Source organism: Coloeus monedula, assembly GCF_965178545.1.
Source record: "Coloeus monedula genome assembly, chromosome: 1".
Taxonomy (NCBI): domain Eukaryota; kingdom Metazoa; phylum Chordata; class Aves; order Passeriformes; family Corvidae; genus Coloeus; species Coloeus monedula.
The window spans coordinates 93,701,221-93,723,604 of record NC_138781.1 but is presented as its reverse complement, the minus strand read 5'-3'; the positions used below and the strand labels follow the sequence as shown (position 1 = coordinate 93,723,604).

The following is a 22,384-nucleotide window of genomic DNA, read 5'->3' as shown; positions in this document are numbered from 1 at the left end:
TGCCACAGAAGGCAGATTTTGCTGTTTCCTGAACTGCTGCTGCCCCGCTGCAAGATTACCTCTGCTGTCACCAGCAAAAGTAGCACTATCTGCTAGTAACTTGGGAGTTATAACCAATTCATAAAATATATAGAATTCTAAATTAATCAAGCTGTCATTCTCGTACTTAGAAACGTTTTTATTAAATATTTTAAACTTCTTTATGAGACAAATAATATTAGTGGCTTTGTGCAACACAGTGGCATGTAAAATAAAAACAATTTAATGTGCAAGAGAAGACAGCATTAAGTTACCCTTCATATTGGCCACCCAACTAGAATGATTACACATGGAAGAGTCACTTATGGCATTTCATGCACAGTGCATCCCCAAGAGGAGGGGATGGAAGCCAGTTTCAAACAGGCTGGCTTCAGAACCAGAAAGAGCACGAATGATTTGACCTGGTGCCCCCATCACTTGCAAAAGTCAGTGTTTTGCTTCCAGGAGCCAGGCCATCAACTCTTCACGGTGCATTGCATTGTTAAGCAAATGTTTACCTGGAAACAACACACGGTTATCCTTTCATGAAAATAAAACTAACTCCGGATTCTTAAAAAATAATATGTTTTTTACTTTTCTCACTGACAGAGCATCCTTCCACATTTGAAAAGAAAAATTGTTTTATGATAAATACTTTAAGTTTCCATTAATAGAAGTCTCAGATGTAGCAATAAGGCCAGCACGATCATTCTTTTCCTGGCAGTAGTTCCTGATGGCTTTGTAGATGGCAAAGGTAGGGATGGCCAAACTGGGCACTCCGGCGAGGATTACAATGACAGCATACACCCAGGGGGGATATTGAACCTTCTCTGTTTTGGGGAACTCCTCCTGAAAGAGCAAACAACCAAGTTGTAGAAAGTCATGAGGAGCAAATACCTGGGAACATGCACACATTCAATAATTCAACAGATCAAAAATGTCATCAGAACAGTGGCTGGCCATTGGCACAACAGTTTGCCAATTCCACAGCTTGAGGGTTTCCAGCCTCAGCTGTTTTAGATGTATTTTTTCTTTAAAATGATGTAAAGAAAATGGCATGTAAGAAGTAAAAGCCAGGAAGGGAGACTGGGGGACTGGAACACTTCCTTGGCACAAAGGAATGTGGGAATGGGGGCCTGACAGGCCACCAGGGCCTTATGGCAAATCAGCCTTTTTGTGCGAAGGCTGAAATCAAAGGGTGAGGGAGGCCTGAAACATTATTAAGGGGGAAGAGAGGTTGCAATGGAGGAGAAAATTAAGCAGTCCCATTTCCATGTCTTGTAGCAAGTTTGCCAGAAAACTGATGGAAGATGAATATAACTGACAATGACTCTTATGTTAAACAAGAATACTTAAAATAATGATAAATAAATATTTTGGTTTATACACTTACATAGCTAGGGTCCCAAACACTGTAGAGCAGTTCTTTGTTGACTGTCACCACAAAATAAAAGAAAAAGATAACTAACATAATGAGGGGACTGATAAGTCTCCAGGTAACCTGCCAGAAAATGTTGGGCTTGTGTCCAATCATGAACTCAATATCCTTGTTAAACCTAGAAACAAAAATAGGAAGTTCAGGACCTTAAAAGCTGGCCAGGATCAAAGAATGCCTGCTCATAACCAAAGAAGTCCAAACTACCCTTAGCTGTGGTTCCCAGAAATTAGCTAATGCCAGTGTGAGACCAGAATTGACAACATCAGGAGTTAGGCCTCAGGAGTTAAATGAAGGCACATATCATTGCAAGTCAGGAAAATTATTTGTGGAAATGTACTGTCTTGAAGAAGTCTGTGAGGCATATATGAAATAGTTTCAACAGGAAAGAATCAGTGCAGATTTTTTTGGGATTTTCCCCAAAACATGTTTCAGTATTGCTTCACAAATTTTTGTTAAGGATCTCAGCGTTGCATAAATTAAAGGGAGTGACACAATATTTAAAAAGAACAAAGGCAAATAGCAGTAATTTAATAGTTAGATTATAATATAATGTTTGCCTATTTTGGATATCTACCAGATTTCTCAGGCTGAATAATAAAACAATATTGAACTTTACACATTATTAAGAACACCTACAATGGTGTTATTTGGATTATTCATGGACCATGGGGCAAAAATATTTCCACAAGAAACAAGCCCTGCATTGAGAGTGGTACTGTCTGCATCAGTCCTGAACCAATTCATGGCCTCTCCATATAATGCAACACCTTCCACACACACTTCTTTAAAAATAGTTAGTTTGGAAGTTTGGGGTTTCTGTTTTAGTCCTTTTGTCTGGCTTTCCTGCATATCCTATGGGGATAAAATTTTAGGAGGGGGCTATTCAGTTGGTCTTTCAGCTATGAACAACACACTGAATCCACTTGAATCTCAATTACTATGTAAATTGATTTCATCTTTTCATCCCTAACATCTGAGATCTAGGTGTCTTAAAATGATACGGAGCCCCATGTCCTGACTGCAGCACATGTTCAGGCATAGTTCATGTGTGGATAACACACATGTTCTCCTTCAAGCAACAGAGCCACCCTTCCACCAATGATCTTTTCTCAGAAAAAGGTCACAGAAATTCATCTGGAGCAGATGAGACCACCTTTGGGCAGCCCTGATAGCTCTGTTCTCAAAGAGGACTACAGTGATGTGTACTGGCCAGGAACATGAAAGTTTGGTAGAGGCTCTTTTCTGAATCAAGCACATACACACACACACACACAAACATGTTGCCCCCACTTTATAGACTCAACCCATGTTTGTGTCCTGGGAATAATTTTAATTTACTTTGTAAAGAGTTCTGAGATCTTAAAGGGAAGGAAAAGTGATCAAGATAGACTTTTCTGTTCTCAACAAATTAAGATAAGCCCTCTTCCTCAAGGGTACACCATCTAATTTACCTAACCTGATTCATGTTTCCTCAGGTAGTATAAAAGTATGGGAAAATGGGTCACAAGGGCATTCACCCCACTGCCAGGAGCAGCAGCTGGATCTGGCACAAGTTCAAGTAAAACATGTGAGTGATTGAATTTCCTGTACTTTATTTCACATTTCTTATGTATTAATTATAAACATGAAGATGTTGAAACTTGATTTATTACATTTCTAGAAAGCTGAGAGGATAGTTACTCACTGCTACAACTGATGAAGTCCTGGATTTATGAGATAAGAACATATCTCAGTAGCCTTGGATTTGCAACCTGCTGTAAACCAATATCTGCAGCCTGCCTGGCGATCCCTGTGATGGACAGCATCATTTAGCACTCCCTGCAAACACTCCTGGGATATACCTCTGCTTTAAACCTTCAGCTTAGTGCCAATGTGCTTGTACTTTGCTTCTGCTAATTAAATGTCTAATGCAATTATCCTGAAGAAGGGTTATTATGTCACCATATTTAAAAGGCAAATGAACTATACTGGCTCTTATGTAGCTGTTGCAAATTTCTGCATTCTGATGCCTACTTTGAAAATAAATTATTTGCACTCATATCATTGCACTCCAGGGCTCTTGTTAATGCCTAATATTCTCTTGCAATCTTAGGGATGTGTTTATTTGAACTGGTTGTTAAAGAGCATTACTTATTATAATGGATTAATAAAATGGAAAGAATTCATATTTAAATTCTTAACAAGCATTATTTCTTTTTGCTGAGAACTCTTTAAGAAACCTGAAACGTATAAGCAACCCTAAACCAAAGCTGCATCATTTCATTGATTCTGTAAGAGAAATTCTGTGCACAGAGATCCAGCAACACTGTAGCTATACAACAATAATCACTTTATGCATTGATATCCAGTAATGGTTAAGCTGTAGTTCATACCTGTCTATTCCATAAACGTAGACGACTGCAAACATCTCACAAAATGCAATTATCAGCAGGGGAATAGAGCCAGCAAAACTATCAAATAGACTCAGCCAGTAATTACCAGAATTCAGCACAAAAATGAAGGCTATAAAATAACACACCAAACAAACGAGACCTGTGGGAAAAAACCAAAACAACAGCACACTTAGGCAAAGAAAGCAAAAGCAAAAAGAGAAAGAAGAGTATTTCCCCAGTAGCTATAAAGGTTAAAAAGTAACTCTTGCAGCGTGAAGGCCACCACTTTATTTTTTAATGGCACTCTGGGAAGGCTGGCTTCTATTTGGGTAAAACTCTCCTAACATTGCACAGGTGGGAGATGTCACAAAAAAAAAGGGAGAAAGCTGAGGAAAGGAAAGAGGTCCTCTTCCTCATAGCTGATGGGAAAACGTTGCTCTGAGAGAAATCCTGCCTGGGTGAAGGACTCAGGTCCTCCAGCCTCCCAGTGGAGGACATAGTGGTCATTGTGAGCAGGCTGACGGGCAAGCCTAAGGGTGAACAGCTGCCTGCAGGCTCAGATGGAACCTTACAGGAGCTGCCCTGTTGGGGAACATGAGAAAATCTTCAGTAGGTTACTGGGGAGTCTTAAGACCACTCCAGATCAGAAGGTAGAAGTGGAGTGTCCCTCTTTTTCAGCACACAAGCTGTTCTCTGGGGAGAGTGGGGAGGTCACTTCTCTCTAAAAAAGCACTTACCAGTAATAAGTTCCTTAGGAACTCTGGAGGGTATAATCTTGAGATCTTGTAAAGGTACAAGCACACCTTCCATATTTCCAAACATAGATGACAAACCCAAGCAGAAGAGCATGATGAAGAAGAGAATGGACCACAAAGGTGAAACAGGCATTTTGGTAATAGCCTCAGTGAAGACAATAAAGGCTAGGCCAGTTCCTTCAGCTCCCTGGGGAAGATTTAGGATCATTAACATCACATGGCACTTAAATTTACATTGGTAGTCATTAGACTTGGCAACTAAATAGTGGCTATGCATTCCTACCATATTTAAGGTATCAATATGTGTTAGAGTGTTAAACTTACATCATTCAGGAAAGTTTCCAGATCACAGGTTTCAAACTTGAGGCTTGCAAAAGTTTCTGGATCAGTCATGTTGCACAGCTGCTGCATTTGTTCAAAGTTATCTTGGGTTACGTTACCTTCTGGCAAATCAAATGCATTCATCAGAGTAAGAATATTTCTGAAAAAGTGAAGTGGAAGTAATTTGAGATTATTTATTTGTAAGCATCATCAGGATTCATTTACCTCATTGAACAAATTATTAAGAGCGCAATATCAAGATCAGATTTGACAGTGGAAAGTCCAGCAGATGTACAGGTGCAATTCTTTCTTTCTTCTTCCAAGATGAGTATAGCACTGTCTTTCATGGCACAGATGACACTAAATGGATGGACAGTCTAGAAACCTGTGCAGGAGTTAGGTGCCTGTCTTAGCATTGCAGACTAGACACCAGTCACCAGTCTGGGCAGCTTCTGAATCATGTAGTTTCACAGTTGAATGTGGAGGAACTAGACTGGAAACCACAGAGTCTGGCTGCCCTGGTAAAATGAGGCATCTCTGATGAGACCTAAGCATTTAAGCTCTCCAGAAGGAAATCTAAACACAGAGCTAACACAGGAACCAGGGAATATTACATTCATGCCATATGTCAGCATGGACAATAATGTGAAATGTGGTTGCTTATGCAACATCTATGTAGGAAATAAGGTGACTTAAACAATTATCACTTTCTATGGGATTTGTTCCACAAGATTCCATATTTTTATAAATAATGAGTAGTTCTGATGCCATGTGGGTCAAGAGCTGCAATTAATCAGAAATGATAAATCCATCATCAGCAGGCTAACAGAGCTGCCTCAGCTAAACAAACACCTGCATATTCTGTGGGGGTTCTTTTCACAGTAACTCACTTGTCAAAACAGTCATCATATCTTGCTGTGGCTCTGAATCCAATGATGGAATATATGACGGTTGCGGCATAGATGGATGTGAAACCATTGATCACTGAAATGATCACAGCATCTTTCTCACAGTTGTTGCTGCAATTCAAAGAGAAGAAACAATGGATGCCAATCACATTCCCAAAATAAACAGTGAAACTGGCTACCAAGACTAAGAAAAAAGTAGTCTACAAATGCACAGGTACATCAGTGTACCCTCTAAGGGCATGTAAGTATTGCTGTTAGATTCAGTAAATTAAAACTTGGTGCCTTAAGCAATTTAATAGCTATGGTTTTGGTTTCTTTTGGTGGTTTTTTCCACTTCAAATAATCCTGTTCATAAGGAATAACCGCCTGAGCTGTTTTCATGTTTGGTTCATGGGAAGTAAAGTATGAGGGGCAAAAGGGTTATGTCCCCTCCTTTTCAAGCTTGTCATGGATGTGTGCAAACACACACTGCCATGGGCTGTGCCTTCACTGCTGGTGTATTGTGCTGCAAGTTGAAAGATTTGGGCTTGAATTCAGATACTCAGACAGGAAAAGTGAGCAGAATTTCACTTTTCATATCTCTTAGGTATGGTGAAATTGCAGTAGGCAAGAGCACTGGGGAAGAGTTTTGTTTGACTGTTGAACAAAAGATGGTTCAAAATGTTCTCAAGTTTTGGAAGAACAATGGAATGTTATGCTGATAAGATGGGACAAAAAAATTCCTTGTAGAAACTTCTCTGCTGCAGGCACTTCAGTGTGCCTGTGCTAACACAAAGAATTTGCCGAGCCAGAAACAGACTTTCATCTGAGGGACAAGATAAAATATCAATATTCATTTAGTTAATGGTTTTAAGAGAAGGCTGTAAAATGATAGATACCTTATTTCTCCTGGGCAAGAGAGGGGTATTGAGATAAACTTGATGTTGTCATATTTGATTTTCTGAACATGTTCAAGAGGAGAGGCAAGCCTGTCCAACCAAGACCTGTCACACTGTGTTCTTTCCCTGTTTAAAGCATTGCAAATAGGCTTCTGCTGGACATAGGGCATTGAATGGGATTTCCTGGCTGTAGTCTTGTGTCAGTTTTTGCAATGTAACACGAGATTCTCCATGACAGGCTTGAAAAGCATTTTTCCTTTTCGAGAAAGTAATGTGCTCAAGCTCCTTCTCTTTATGAATTAGTGAATTCTTGATGGCACTGAAACCTTGTTGTATTTTATGATGTTTTTATACTCCCAAACCATCTAGGGCAGAGTCACTGATACCTGATCCAGCTGGTTCTGGATTGCAGGTGGCCCAACACCACAGTGGACTTTGCATGGGGATTTTTTTACTTATATTTCCTTGGAAGTTTCCTTGACTTTGTTCAGTTTCCTCCTTAAGTCATGAATCACTGAGCATTGAATGAACATGGCCCGATATCACTGCCCTGTGTGTTGGAAAACCAAGAGGGCACTGGTCCTTCTCTTTGTGTCTTTTGGAAAGGTGAATACTCTCAGTTCTGACCCCATGACTGTGGGACATTGACTTGGCCCTTAGGTGGGGCTTGACACCTCACACTGAGACTTGCGGGCACCAAAAATTCCACGGGATCTTTTCAAAAAACACCTGAAATCAAGAGGGGTAGCAAGGAACTTCCTCAGTGACTGAAACGCTGGTGTGGTGTAATTGAACCCAAACCAAAACTGAAACACAGATTTCTGAATGCATGACCAAACCACATATCCAAACATAATTCAGAGATGTTTGTCAAAAATATTAGGTTTAGAGAATGCCACACGGTTTTCCTGCAAGAGTGCTGAAGGGATGGCAGGCACCAGGAGGCATTGGTGGTAGCTCCAATATTTTATGAGGGAGAGTGTAGAATATAGTGCTGCATGATAATTTGCAGGCTGGGTCAGTCTCTGCGTGATGGGATTTCTCACCCCCTGGCCTCACAGCACACATACAAAGAAATTGAATTTAAATTTCAAAATTAGATGTATCTCCTCATCTCAAAGCTAAGTTTTAAACTGTGTTCTGTGAATTGATTTGAAATGTGTGCTCTACCACCCTGCTCTGACAGCATTGAGACCAAGGGCCTCATCATGCACTGAGCACTCCCACAGAGGAAACTCCTGCTCATCAGCTGCTGGTGGGCAGCCAGCCCCCTTCTTCCTATCCTGCATCACCACATCTTTCTCTAGGAAGTCAGCCAGAACAGGGACCTGAAATCTTGGTTTGGAGAGCTAGGATCAATCAGAGGAGATGCATCTTACATGTCTAAGGGGAGGCTGTCCCAGTCCCAAGTAGCACAATAATAGGGCAAAATAGAGATGCTTCATTTGAAAGAATGAAATACTCATATGAAATTTGGGTTTTGTCTGGATACTTACTGAACAGAGTTGTAACTGGAGAATGAAATGAGGCCCCCAAAGGCCAGGGAGAAGGAGTAAAACACCTGAGCTCCTGCATCCAGCCACGTCCCTGGGTTTGCCAGCTCGGTAACCTGAGGCATCAGAAACAAAGCTTTAAGCACATCCAACATTGCTATTTAAACTAAGTAGGAGACATTTAAAACAACAATGAAAACAAGAACATTAACCATGCCAAACTCACTGTTCTTGAAGAATTTCAACAAATAGGTCAATACTTTTTGTCAAACTTACTTTTTTATTCTAAAAGAAAACCCATCTGAAATTTTTATGTAAGTATTTTGAAAATTGATTTTAAAAATGCTTTCCATAGCTGACAGCTGCCATGCCTGTTCTCAGAAAAGATATTTATTGCTTAGCTTTAATAATGATCATTCAGAGATCTGCTCATGGAAAATGATCCCACTTTTAATTTTGTTTAAAATCTGTTGTATAATTAAACCATTCTCTTAGGTCTTTTGTTCATATGGCAATTAGATGGGTTCCCAAATACATGATTCATGCTATAAATTTAGGCTGGTTCTTAAGTAGAATACAGGAAAATAAATCCAGCCAAATAAATGGCAACCCCACTGCTCTGTGATGATCATTCAATTCATTATAAAAAATTTTGATGGAGGATGGAGAGAGAGAGAGAAAATATTTGTGTGTATGTACACTTGTTATATCCAATGCAAAGGATTCACCTCACAGAACCAAGATTTTTAAGGTGTCTGAGGGATAGAAAAGCAGCAGTGGAGAGGACTAATTTGCAATCAGTTGTTAATTACAGAGAGAACCACATCATGTTTCACTGAGCTATGACCCAAGCAGTGACTTACATTAGGGGTGAAGAGATACACAATTCCATTGGTTGATCCTTTCAGCGTCAAGCCGCGGATCAGGAAAATGGTAAGCACCACGTATGGGAGAGTTGATGTCACATACACAGCCTGCACCAAAAAAATGTAAATAAACCATTCAAATAAAACAAAACACTTGAGTTAAAAAAAGAGAAGAAAAGAGGGAAATAATCAAGGTATGGTGACTAGCAATAATGGCAAGTTTCAAGCGAGTCACAATTAGCACACTAATAAATATTCAATGAAATAGTATGTGGAGTACATTTTTGGTAACAGACATACTTTTTAGCAATAGTAGCCTATTTAAGAGAAATTGTCATTGTTGAAATTCAACTCAGACCATTCAAAAGCAGCATCAAAAATAACCTACACTCTCAGACCAGACTGATGCAAGGATGGACTCTTAGGGCTTTGCTGGTCACTCTTTTGTAGAGACAATATTTAGGATTTGCACAAACCCAAATAAATCTGTATAGGCATGTTTTGAAGAGAATGGACATAATAAAAAGAGAGTCCCTCGATCCTGCATTCAAGATAATATTAGTGTTAAAGTGATAATACCTAAAGAATGTCTTACTAGGACCTGTAAGGACAAGGAAGACTCAAAAAATTGCTCACAAAAATCTCCACACAAATCAAATCAAGTCAGATTCCATTTCATTCACGTTCATTCTTCAAAAAGCAGTCCTGGTGATAACACAAAATTTTAGACATGCTTTTGCTCAAAACCCAGACAGTTTCTACAGCATTACTAATTCTGTATAAACAAGGAATCACAACAGCATTATTAAAATTATCTCATTAAAAATCCCCCCAGGATAGAGTACCTTTCCTGTTGTTTCAATGCCTCTGATTGTGCACACGTACAGCACAGCCCACGCACTTGTTAAACATAGCAAAAGCCACCACTGGATACTGCCGGAATCCTCAATGGAAGTGGAGATGTTCAGCGTTTCTCTGTACCAGAAGTAATCTACAGGAGAGCTCTTGGCACACTCTTCTACGTAATCTGTAACCACAAAATGGTTGTCATTCTGTTTGTCTTCTTTTACTTGAAAAAGAGAAAGCTAAATAATAAACACCAGTGTTCTAAATTATACCACTTAATGCCAATGGATTCGTTGTTGGCAAATTTTCAGATTTTTGGAGGCTAGTTTCATGGCAAAATGAGACATGTAAAAGACAGCTGTTTAACAGGTATTTTAATACAGTGGCCCTTCCTGTCCCACACCTCCTTCCTCCCCCACACCTCCTTCAGCAATATTTTGTCTTCTGTTTTGTGGGGCATTGTTCAAGGTCTTGTCAGCTCAAGTTGAATCCTCGGCTTCCTGCACTGCCCTGGCGTGTGCACTATTCTGCCCTGGCCTGCCCTCAAATGAGGCTTTCCATACTTTATTTGGGAGGAGAGGAGCAGAGCACTCTGAACAGCTGTTCACAGACCCAGCAGAAAAACCTGCTTCATACAGTGTCACGCAGGGCTGGCTATGGAAAGCAAAGCTGCTGTCACCAAGCGGTCTCCAAGGAGCTGAAGACTTGTCATATTGAGAGATACAGGTGTTTAAAATGGATTGTGCATTTTTTTCCCTTTTCAATGGGCTAACAGAGGGCTGTTGGTGAAGAGATGGATGAAACACATTGCCTAATTCTGGAAAATGTCAGTGTTTATACTAGATCTGCATTTAGTGAATATTCTGTATATGAACACATCTGTCAAAATCTACCATGAAGCTTCATAAAAAGCCAAAATTTGCCTCAAAGATTAAGTGCTGGCCAGATTTTATTTAATGTGAATTTGTACAAAACACAAGTGTCAAATAGTGCAATGAGCCTGACAGGACTACCATGCCTTACTGTTATTTCACAGAAAGGCTCATTTAGCGTAGCTGTTAGAAACAGAAATCTGTGCTGTGCAACAAAATACAGAATTTTATAAAATATACCTGTTCTGTTGTCATTGAGAGGACAGTTATTCCAAGGCAGGGGCTCTTGGAAGGAGTTGAAGAAATACCACATCACACAGGCAATAATAGTATTATAATATAAGCCCACCAGGAAAGATACAAACATTGATGCGATGCCTGAAAAAAAAAAATCAGAACACAGTGTACATTTCAACACTCTTGTCTTCAAGATATATCAAAGTACACAGTATCAAACTCAACCTTTCCTTCGTCCCCTGCTACATTTTGGATGTAGGTTGACCACCTTGAATTTGTTGCCTAAAGGTTGGACAGGTGAGTCCTTGGTAGAGTTACATCCTGAAACCTCTCTGAGACCGAAGCTGATGCCCCCTTAGGAGGCATCTTTATGAGAGGACTAATTCCCTACAGACACCACACAATCCAGTTCACAGCCTTGCCAGATAATATCTAGGGAGTTTGGGATGCTGGACACATGTAAAGCTCAACTGATGTGGAATTTTGATTAAATGAGACCCAGATATCTCCTTCTTCCTCAACGTCCCTGCAGAGGTCAGCAGAGGTGGTGTTGTACAGGATGGATGACTGCCAGGAGGCACAGTCTGTGACCAGGTACAGAATTCACACTGGTATCTGTCCTCCTCTGCTCCTTCCCAAGTAATCAATGTCTGAGGACTTCTCTGGCAGACAGTAAATGCTAATCATTAGCTCCTGAGGGCTCTCAGGTCCTAAAGAATCTTGAAAAATTCCAGCTGCAATGAACAATTATCTTTTGTAACTGATTTACAAATGCAGTGGATGCCAAAACAGCCCTGTTTCTTCCCTTTCAAGTGTGTGGTTGAGGTTGGAAGGGATCTCTGGAGGTCATCTGGTCCCACCCCGTGATCGAGCAGGGCCACCCAAAGCTGGTTGCCCAGGACTATGTCCAGGCAGACTTTGAATATCTCTCAGGCTGGAGACTCCACAACCTCCCTGGGCAGCCTGTGCCTTGCTTGCTCACCCTCACAAGGTTTCCTGGTGTTCAGAGGCACCTCCTGTGTTTCCTGTGTAATGAGGCAGCTGTGGAGGTTTGTATGTTGTGTGCGTAATGCTGGTTTTGTTACATTTTCAAATGGAGTGTTTGAACACTCGGGAGTCTGGTACAGAGGTGAATAAGTTATTTTCTGCAAGATATTGGTCCTGTGGCTTTTGGAATGGTAAGTCTCAGATGCAAAAAAGTAAAATTAGGTGGAGCTGAGGTCTATCAGATAAAGATTCAACTAATATTTATCCACAGAACAGTTACAGAACAATTTTTGGTACACCTGAAGGTTCATCCTAATGGTAAAATCAGCCAGTATGGCTAACATAGAAAATATCTCTGAGGCCTGAAATTGGTCTCAAATTAGAGAAAGGTTTTAACAGGGCCCATGGTACTTGAGAATGTGAACACAAATTGTCATTGTGCTTTATCATGAATAGTTTGACCTATCAATAGAGAGTTAGGAAGAGGGGAAAAGTAATAGATCCTGAAATCTCTTATGGCACACCAGAATAAAACCCAGAAGATTTGTTCTTTAGATTATCAGTTCAGACTTGTGCTTTCTCAGGCGACTTTTTGACTTACCAACCCCTTTCAGAGTAGGGTGGATAGAGCTCCATACGCCCACACTGCCTTTCCTCAGCCTTTGACCAATGGCAAACTCAAGGTGAAGCAGGGGGATGCCCTCCAGGACTAGCAAAATCAGGAAAGGGATCATGAAGGCTCCTGAAATGGACAAGAAAAACAATGATTCCGATCAGTGAAGTATTACAACAAAACAAAAACATTAAGTTTGTTGGATGTTGGCATAATAAGTGACCGGTAAGCATCTTTGTGGAAACCCTTCTCTGTTTTCTGAGCAATGCTTTCTTTGCCTGATTGCCCAGGCAGGGCACTCAATTACGTATGTGGTTTCAGGTAGGAATTCTTATTCTTCCCAAGTGACACACATAAACAGAAATTATACACTCTCAAGGTTAAATTTTGAAAAAGCCACCTTTGTATTGCAAGTGGAGGAAAGGTAGAAGTGGAGGAAAGGTAGATACTCTCCTGGAATGACTTCCCCGCCCCCCCCCCCCCCCTTTTATTTTTCTGCAAAAGATTATGGTTTTATAGCTGTGACTCATGCAAAGTATATGAAATCGTTGAATGAATTAAGCAGAGTACCTCAAAATATTAGGCAGGAGCCTGGGGCTGTCTGCCTAAGACAACAATAAGTTCTTGGCATCTATGTTCAACAACTTTTATGTTTGATTTGAAGACATCTGAAGTACAGGGTTCAAACCTTCTTAATTATTATAAAGTTGGTTAGTACAGGACAAGTATTCTTAATAAATTTTTTCCTGAACAAGGTGTACCTTGGAAATGGAAGATAACATAGAACATCGCAGTGGACTATGAAAGTGCAGAGTCAAATGCTTGAATATTGCCACACATTAGAATTACGGTTATCTGTCATTACAAAATGTCTTTAACTTCCTAATCTAACAGGAGCAAGTCATTGGAATGCAATAAAAAGAATGCCGACCAGAATGTGGAGGGTTCAGGTCTGGCTGTTTACTGACTTTGCCATCATGTGCAACAAAAATCAGATAGCAAGTGAAAGAGGAAACCTGAAGAATGAAAACCATTCCAGAAACAGAAATTTACTTCCTGGGGATTCCAAGCTATCAAGAAAGCTGGGGCGCTGTGAGCACAGAACACACCTTTTTAATTTTTTTCCTTTCCTCTTTTTGTGTCTGTGCAAGGTCATGGAACCCCTTTATCTGACTGCTCTGTCATAGACGTGTTATGCTTAAAGACTTCTACAGTATCTTAATAAAGGTACCTCTGTAAGCATCTGGAGGAAATCCCCTGAGGCTGATAGAGCACTCTTGGCATGTCTGCCATTGAAGGTGGTTCAACTCTGAGAGTCCTGCAGCAAATTTTACATGCTGTGCTGTTGATAGGGAGAGCTATGGCGTTGGGACTGTGCTGCTGCTGAATCTCCCTGTCCTGGAGGGAAAGCAACATCTGCCCAGACTGCTAGAACTGGGCCTGAACGGTGCACTTAAGATTAGTGACGAAAAATGGAGCCTAAATCAGAATATCAGTCTGCCTGCTGTCTGCTGAAAGCAAAAAGTTCAGACTACCTTTGAATGCTTTCTAATGCTGCATAGGAAAGAGCCTGATCTTCCCCCACTTCTGCCAACAGAGACGGTAGCTATCAAAAAAGATTTTTCTTTGACAGGTATGATAAAGAACAATTGGTCATAGCTTGAAAAGACTATAAAGGTTGTACATTTCCTTATTCAACAAGATCTTTGACCAGGGAGATAATTTCTAATTAAGTCCTTAAGTGATCTTACTGTGACCTGACAAAAAAAAAATGATGTGTCTCCATTAGGAGCACCTGAGCGGAACTAACTGCCAGTCCATGATCTAAAATCACTGCAAGCTGAGTTTCAAAGGATGACAAGGACTTATCCTCAGTGCAAATGGGGAGTGTTTGGATCAGGCAGCTGTACAGATCTATCTTCTGGACTTAACTGTTACTGGTGCTGAAGAAGGGCTTTATCAGAGAGAGTTGAGAGTGTGGTATGGCAGAGGCCTATATGGCATCCAAAAGAGTAGGTAACAAGAAAAGATCCAGATGAGGCAGCCATATCAACTCTGTAGGATCAGGTTTCAGATTCTTATGAGGTGTCTTGGGCTTGAAACAGAAAGAATGCTCTGGAATTTAAAACTGCTGGTATAGACACAATGATTGTGTCTTTGATCTTACCCTCATGAGAGCTCCTGGTCAGAGTGTGACACGAGGGAAACTGCACCAGCCTGACACGGGGTTGGAGCACAGGGCATATTTATAGCTGCTTGCACTTGCATGCATTGGTAAGTAACTCTGTCTTTCTGAAAGGCCAGAGACTTTGCATGTGGAGGTTGTCCCACTGACTCTCCCATCAGGAGGGGAGAGTGGGTTCCCTCCCAAAGGAAAGGAAGCCATCAGGATGTAAGGGGATGGAATGCAACAGTGAGGGGGCACTCACTGCCTACACTGCAAAAATCTTGTTTTCTATGAAAGCAAAAGTAAAACAGTTAGGAGAAGTGTTATTCACAGAAAGAGGGTGGAGAATCAGGAGAGAACAAACTGTTTGAAGCCAAACTTGCATGCACTGCATGTCTAATCAGATGAATAGGGGCCCTTAGGTGCACACCAGTTCCAGCACAGTTAGGGAAGTCCATAAAGAAAGAATGGGACAAGCCTTTAGAAACTGAAAGGACAAACGGAGTCAGTTCCTTGCAGTGACTGAGTCTGACACAGTTTAAATGAGTCCCAGAACCTCTCCCAGCATGGGCAAAACCTTTGCACTGTCAACAGTGATGCCAGGCACAGGTGGATGAGGAGTCCATTGCCATTTCTGGCTTAGATGCCTTTCAGCTGCCAGTCAACAAAGCGTGGAGAGAGGGCTGCCCTGTTATATCTGATAGTAGTAGCTCCTGCAGTCAGTAAATTTGTAGAAGTCCTTGGAGTGGTGGGAAACAGAGGAAAGAACCTTGTTTTGGAAGAGAACCTAGGCCCTCAGAAATTGGAATATGCCTTATATGTTTCACAGATTTGTGACATGAAAACACACAGTCAGAAAGACATGAGTCAGGAATTGACTGCTTTAGCACTGACACCATTTGTAACAATATCTCAACTAAGACCACAATGCTAAATTTGAATTTGCAGCTAGGGGAGCTCACTTCCCTCCAAACTAGGGTGGATCATCGTAGTTCACTCTTTTCTGGCATTACAAAATAGCCACTGTTCTTCAAAGTGAAACAGCACCAGCCTGAGCCTCCTGGATCTATCATGGAGCTGCTCCACACTATTGCAAGGCTGTTCTTGCAAGGACTAATTGGTCTCCGGAGAAGGGGATATAGCTGAGATGTGAGAAGTGAGGAAGAAAACAAATGAGATACTCTTCTTCTTGAAGATGATGTCCATATAGTTCTTTTCCTGAAGGGATAGACTGGCACAGGAGAAACAGAGGAATAGTCAGCAAAGTTGGAGGTTTAGCAAACATCTACAAATAACAAATCATAATGAATCTTTCAGTCTTTGACTAATAAAAAGTATGTCCCAAGTCAGTTTTTCTTCCGGCTTTCCTCTGAAACCTTTTCAGTTTGGCAGTCTGCATTTTCTCAGTAGTAGCTAGTTTTTATTGCAAGCAAGGTGAACCACGCTGATTTTAAAAATTGATAATTTTTTAGTAAGAAGGGGTTTTGTGTGTGGCTAAATGACATGCTTTATAGAAGTCTGAGAATACCATGTTTGTACAGCTACCTTTGGCAACCGGCTTCAATAAAAAATATCTTTTCTGGTGCACTAATCACTTTTCAGTGATTAGTCATTCATCCTGATGTGTGCCACAAAGGGCTCAGCATTTTGAATAGCATTTTATGTATTTGAAACTACCAATATTTAGCTGTAGGAATATTGTTGTATTTTCAAGAGAAATAAAATTACAGCTCTCAATTATATATGACACTTCTTTTCTCCTTCTTGGGTTCTTTGGTTTCTAGGGTTCAATTCTAGCAGCCAGCTCAGAAATCCATCTCTGCTGTATTTTCCCTTCCTCTCAATTTCCCCCCAGCCTTTCTGAAAGAAGCTACAATGGAAAAATAGTAATTTGACTTGGAAAAGCTGCTGTATAAGATCATAGAGTCATTATGGTTGGAAAAGACCTCTAAGATCATGGAGTCCAAACACTAACCACAGTGTTCACCACAACACCATGTCCCCAGGTGCCACACCCACACATCTTTGGAGCACTTCCAGGTTCACATGGGACACAAAAAGATAAACAAATACTTTTTAAGCAGTCACAATTTTATGATCCTAACAAATGAACCAATGATGTGAAAATAGACCCTGTATAGATGTACACAAACAATGATTGATATTCCAGTCTGTAAACCTTACAGCTGAGATATTAGATTCTCATCCTGTTCCAATAATGTATTTCAAAATAAATAATATTTGGTTTGAACATCTGTATAGCTGTTATTCTCTCTTTAATCTAAGAGCTTCTTATGTCAAATTGAAAAAAATCATTTTTGCTTGCACATTATTCCTCATGAAGGGAAGGCAGGCAGACTTCAGGCGGTGGTGTTTTACTATACTAACATGATCTTAGACCTCAGCTGTAGCAACATGTCATTTCATCAACTGCTAAGTGAGGAATTGCTGATGTCATTACTGTCACTTCATTCAGTGTGGCATGCACAGAGATAAAAAAGTTCTCCCTCATGCAGTGGCAAGGTTTCCATATGCGAGCTGTAGAGTTAGAGACTTCTTTTAAATCAATGGTTTGAACATTAAATATGAATCCTCTTTTTTATAATAGTCATCAGGGATAAAATGAAAATGTTTAACAGTTGATTAAATGACATGTTGCTCAATAAAGATTAAACAAAAGCTATGAGCAACGTCAGAGGCAGCTATCAAATGAAAGGAAATTTCTATCTCATTAAGCTGGTGGAATTGTTGAGACAAACACCACACCTTTTACATTGTGTGCATATTGAACTCTATTTTGCCTTTGGTAATGATGGATTTGACAACTTTTAAGACATTAAAGGATAAAATGTGCTTTGCCCTACAAATTTCACTGGGGTAAGTATTCAATTTTTAATAATATAAACTCATAATCTATCACAACAAAAGTAAGTAAATTCTGTAACCACCAATTTCTTTCAGTGTATTAGGGTACCTCAGTGTTAGAATATTATCATAGTGTTGTATGTAGGAAGAAGCAGCTCTCAAATAATTCCAGATTTAAGTTCAACGTCTGAAAATAAATGTTACTTATAAACTCAGTGTTCCTAACTACCTTCACTACAGACAATTTGCAGAGAAAAAAATCTTGAAGTCCAAGTACCACACAAGGGTAAATTTTACACTTCACTGTAGTCCATTTATGTTTCATAAGGGATGTAAAATGTGCAAGCACCAGTCCACAGAGTAGGTGGACATCCAGCCCCATTCAGGGGTGTCCTTGGCTGAAATACTCTCTACACCACTGCTACCAGACCTCACCCATCAAAAATGATCCAAACATTCATCCATACAACTCATATGCAGAAAGAAAGAAGTTAAGATAGCAAAACAAATCCTTAGAAACAATTTTCAGGAGACAATCCATGCAACCTTGTTTCTGCACAAACCTAATATCTGATCTGTGGTCACACAGGACTTTTTCACATCCACCGCAGATATTTTCTGCGCAGCAAATAGCTGGCTGGCTTTTTTTAAAATCCCTTAATGCACGACCATAATCCACCATCACATCCAATGTGAGCTTTAGGACTCTAAAATAATCACTCTGGGAACAATCTGAGGAGGAACATAATCCCTGTTTCCAGTGGGAGAGCAGGAGCAGGGATTCCTGCTGCTCTGCACCCAGGATTCAGTGAAGACATATCTTGAAGACACAAAGTATGAAGACATACACCACCCAGGACAGAGGCACTGGAACTATTGGGGGAGAATGGAGTTTCCTCAGTGAGCTCATGAGTGTGGTGTTTGCTTTCTAGTGGATGATCTGGAAAAAGGTGCATAATGTTGCAGTTTTACCCTACTCTGTTGTAGAGGCACATCTGTGACCCTGAGTGGACCACACAAATGCAAAGATGAACGAATCATCTTGGCCACCATGTTGAGGGGCAAAGACTAAGGCAAAACTTGCCCAAAATGTCTAGTAAATACACATTTCCAACTGGATGTAGGTGAAAATGGATAGAGGGAGCACAACAGAGGTAGGACGTCATACACAGTGACTTCCTCAAGCATCCTATTCTGGAGTGGTTTTATGGTGTCAGGGAGTTTCCTTCAGCAATCTGACAGCTGCAATCCAAGATGTTGCAGCGCTGCCTCTGCTGGGTGCTTGGTATGCTGCAAACGTGGCTGAACGGGAATTAGAGATTACAGAAATTGTCTCAACACCAAAATATCTTCAGAAATAAGAACTTCAAGATCTGCTTTTACAATACAAGTAATCACATGTTCAAATTCAAAGGCATCCACTGAAGAGCAGAAGAGCAGGCAGTCTTTTTTTTTTTTTTCTGATTTAAGGGAGAAGTTTGGGAACAGAAACTGTAATGGGAGGAGCACAGTGGTGGCAGGAGCTGGATTTAGACCTACCACAAGAGGCTGAAATGCGCTGTGCAGCAGAGGAGGAGGAGGAGGGATTGCACAATAGGTCTCCATCCTTATGTGTGATGAAATTAGGGAGTCCTTTCTAAGAAGTTACAGGAAGGCATTGCTGACTACTTGTGTTCTTTGGTAATAGTCCCAGCATTTGGTGCTGTGCAAAAGGATTATTAGACAAGGTACCAAGTCTGGTTAGAAGGACACATATCTGTGTATTAACTTATAATTCCTTTGCTATGTGCCCTCTTTCAATTTCTGCCTAAAATTTGAGTGAGAGAGTCCCAGGGAAAAAAGAAGCCAGGGTTAACAGTTGTCAGAGTTCCTGACAGTGTTTCCTGAGAAAGGACAAGTTACAGGATGATGAGAAAGAAAAATAATTGCTGCCAGAGGACTGACACACACACAAGCAATTTGTAAGTCTTCACTGACATCAGTCATAAAACCATGATCCATACCAAGTTCTTTGCATTTGTTGGGTGCTTGCTTTTCAGGTGCATTTCACATGACTAGAACACAAGGGAAAAAAATACCAAAAAGCAGGGAAGTGCCTATAAATCCATCCTGGAAAACAGAGCATGTCCACTTTCTAAAACTAAGTAGAAGAACCTGAGAAGCCAATGAGTGCCATCAGTTTTGGAGATATGCATCCACTTTTTTCAAATTAAAATTGTCAAATACAGCAAAGGACTTCTGACTGTGTGTGTGTGTCTTGTAACTTTTTTGCTACAAGAGCTGACTCTGCTGCAAATGACCTCCAGTTTGCGCTGCAAACTCTAAACATCAGTGCATGTTAGAGAAATCTTAATGGTAAAAGCATCTCTTGCTGCAACTGAGCCACCTCTTGTTACATGTCCCCGGGTCTGTGTGAGCAACTCCCCACAGAGCCCACATTTGTCCCTACTCTAACCAGGGCAGCAATTTTTAAGCATCTCACCATGCACATGTAAGGAAAATTACTTTGAAATATTGTTCCTTAAGCCAAAATTTTTGTTTCAAGATCAAACATTACAAAGGAACAAATGCATTTTACACATATCCCAGAGTGAAACATGGACAATAACCAGATAGCAGACAGAAAAGTCTGTAAGAAAATTAAAAATGTATGTTGTTGTATAATATTTAAGCAATGGTTCAGCTCAAAATTACCTTTCAAAACAAACAGCAAAAGAAAACATGATTTTTAACATGGTCATTCCTTATCTAAACCCTAAGGAGTACCAGTAAATTATACAGTAAATAACATACACTTGTAATTTAAATGACTTAGTAACACCAACTGATAAAAAAAAAATTAACTTCTTTCACGCTGTTACTCCTTGCACAAATTACACAAACACTGACTCTGCAGGTGATACACGGATCAGTCCAAGCCCAATGAAAAACCTATAATAAAAAGACCATTTGGGATCATGATCAGAATCATAATCCCAAGTAGTTTATTAATATTTTAAATACACACTACATATATGTATGTATGTAAAGCAACATAGGCTTAGGTGGAAGAAATAAACTAAGTCATCAGTGGAAGACTCTGGAAGACTCATTTGTTCAATCCTGTGTCCTGAAATAAAAACAGACCCTTCCTTTTCTTCCATCACTAACGTGACTTCGGTGGGTGATCATGACCTGTGAAATTACCTTCTCTGTTATGCAGTCTTCTAGAGAGAACATCATTGTTCTCACAGGAACTGACCACTTCTAAACACATTCCATCATTTTTTTACCAAAAGAGAGATTAAACCTGGTTTATACCCAAAGTTAGTTAAGATGTATTAAAGACATACCTCCTCCATGGCTCTGACAGAGATACGGGAACCTCCAGACATTTCCTAAGCCCACACAAAACCCTACACATGTCAGCATATACTGAGCCTTGTTGTCCCATTTTGGTCTGGAGTCTGCCTCTTCTTTCTCAAGGACCTCAAGTTCAGCATGGGAAGGTATCCTGTCCTCCAGGCCAGGATTGGGCAGCTTCAGCTTTACCATGTTTTAAATTTCCTGACTGAAAGGGTTGCCAGTGAGGAATAATGAAACAGGCAGCTTGTCAGAACCCTGCTCAAAAAGAGACCATCTATTTGCTGTCTTCAGCTATATATACTGAACCTTTGGCACTGGACTTGTAAGTGCAGGCTTCTGGTAAAAAGAAGCGTCAGCAAATCATTCGATTGACCAAGTCAGCTCTGACACTTATTAATGCTTTATCTGCCAAGGTTTTACAGAACAGTCTGTTCATCCAGTAGGATACATTGATTTCAGCTAATGTAATTCAGGAGATAATTTGGCTATAAACCCTAATCACCTATAAGGATATGTAACACCCCTTGCCACTCCCCTGTTTAAACTCACTTAAATACAAATATAGCCCTAGCAAATGAGGAATAGTAGGATTCCACTGGCCTCAGACTAAATATAGATATTTAATATCATTTTTTATCAGGAAGATAAACTGATTGTGACTCACCATCACGTTCAGTTTCCCATTGTGTATGCTAACAAAATTGTATGTTTCACAATGAATGTTTCTCTGTAATGGATTGTACTCTGCTAAATGTTCTGACCAAAAGGATGGAGAATGAAAGGGATTATAAAATCTGACCTTTAAAGTCATAAGCAAAATCTGCTTATCCTGATGCCTCTAATCAGTACAGAACAAGGTCTGAAGAACATAACATCTTTCTTATAAATGGGCTTGAAATCAAAGGTCCCTTCACCTTTTCAGTGACCCTAGATATAGTGGTCAAAAATAAAAAAAGAGACACTAGTTAACAAATATTGCAGATACTACTCCTACCCTCATTATTTCAGCACAACCATAAAAACCTGCTCCCTTTGAAACTCATTGTTTTCAAAAGATAAGTCACTTGTCACTGAAAACTATATATAAAATCCAACACTGTATATGTCATAATGAATGTTGTCAGCTACAGGCTCATTGCATGCAGTGATACAGGGTGGTCAAAGAAAAGAACTGGGAGACATCTTGAAAGTCCAGCCCCTGGAAAAAGAGGTGAACACATCGTAGCATCCCTTTGCAATCTTATCACACTTACTCAAAGTTGATTCCAAAGGCTGTTCAATATCTTTGGACAGAAAAGTTACCAAAAAAAATCTTCATCCTTCGCGTGGACAACTGTATATAGTAGCCCATGTGGATTTTCCCTGGGCCTTGTCATAGGTATTAATATTTCCCTAATGTGACC

At 40.2% G+C, this 22,384-nt stretch overlaps 1 protein-coding gene across 1 annotated transcript; it reads right to left on the bottom strand.

Annotated features, from left to right (window-relative positions):
- Window positions 1-660: 660 nt before the first annotated feature.
- LOC309580353 (sodium-dependent neutral amino acid transporter B(0)AT1) lies at window positions 661-21,170 on the bottom strand (the record flags this gene model as incomplete). Its single annotated transcript, XM_082294271.1, has 12 exons — window positions 661-867; window positions 1,412-1,574; window positions 3,829-3,988; window positions 4,566-4,770; window positions 4,908-5,064; window positions 5,795-5,923; window positions 8,187-8,299; window positions 9,047-9,157; window positions 9,895-10,076; window positions 11,008-11,145; window positions 12,593-12,733; window positions 20,969-21,170. The coding sequence occupies 12 exons, from the start codon at window positions 21,168-21,170 to the stop codon at window positions 661-663; spliced, it is 1,908 nt and encodes a 635-aa protein (XP_082150397.1).
- Between the last annotated feature and the right edge of the window lie 1,214 nt (window positions 21,171-22,384).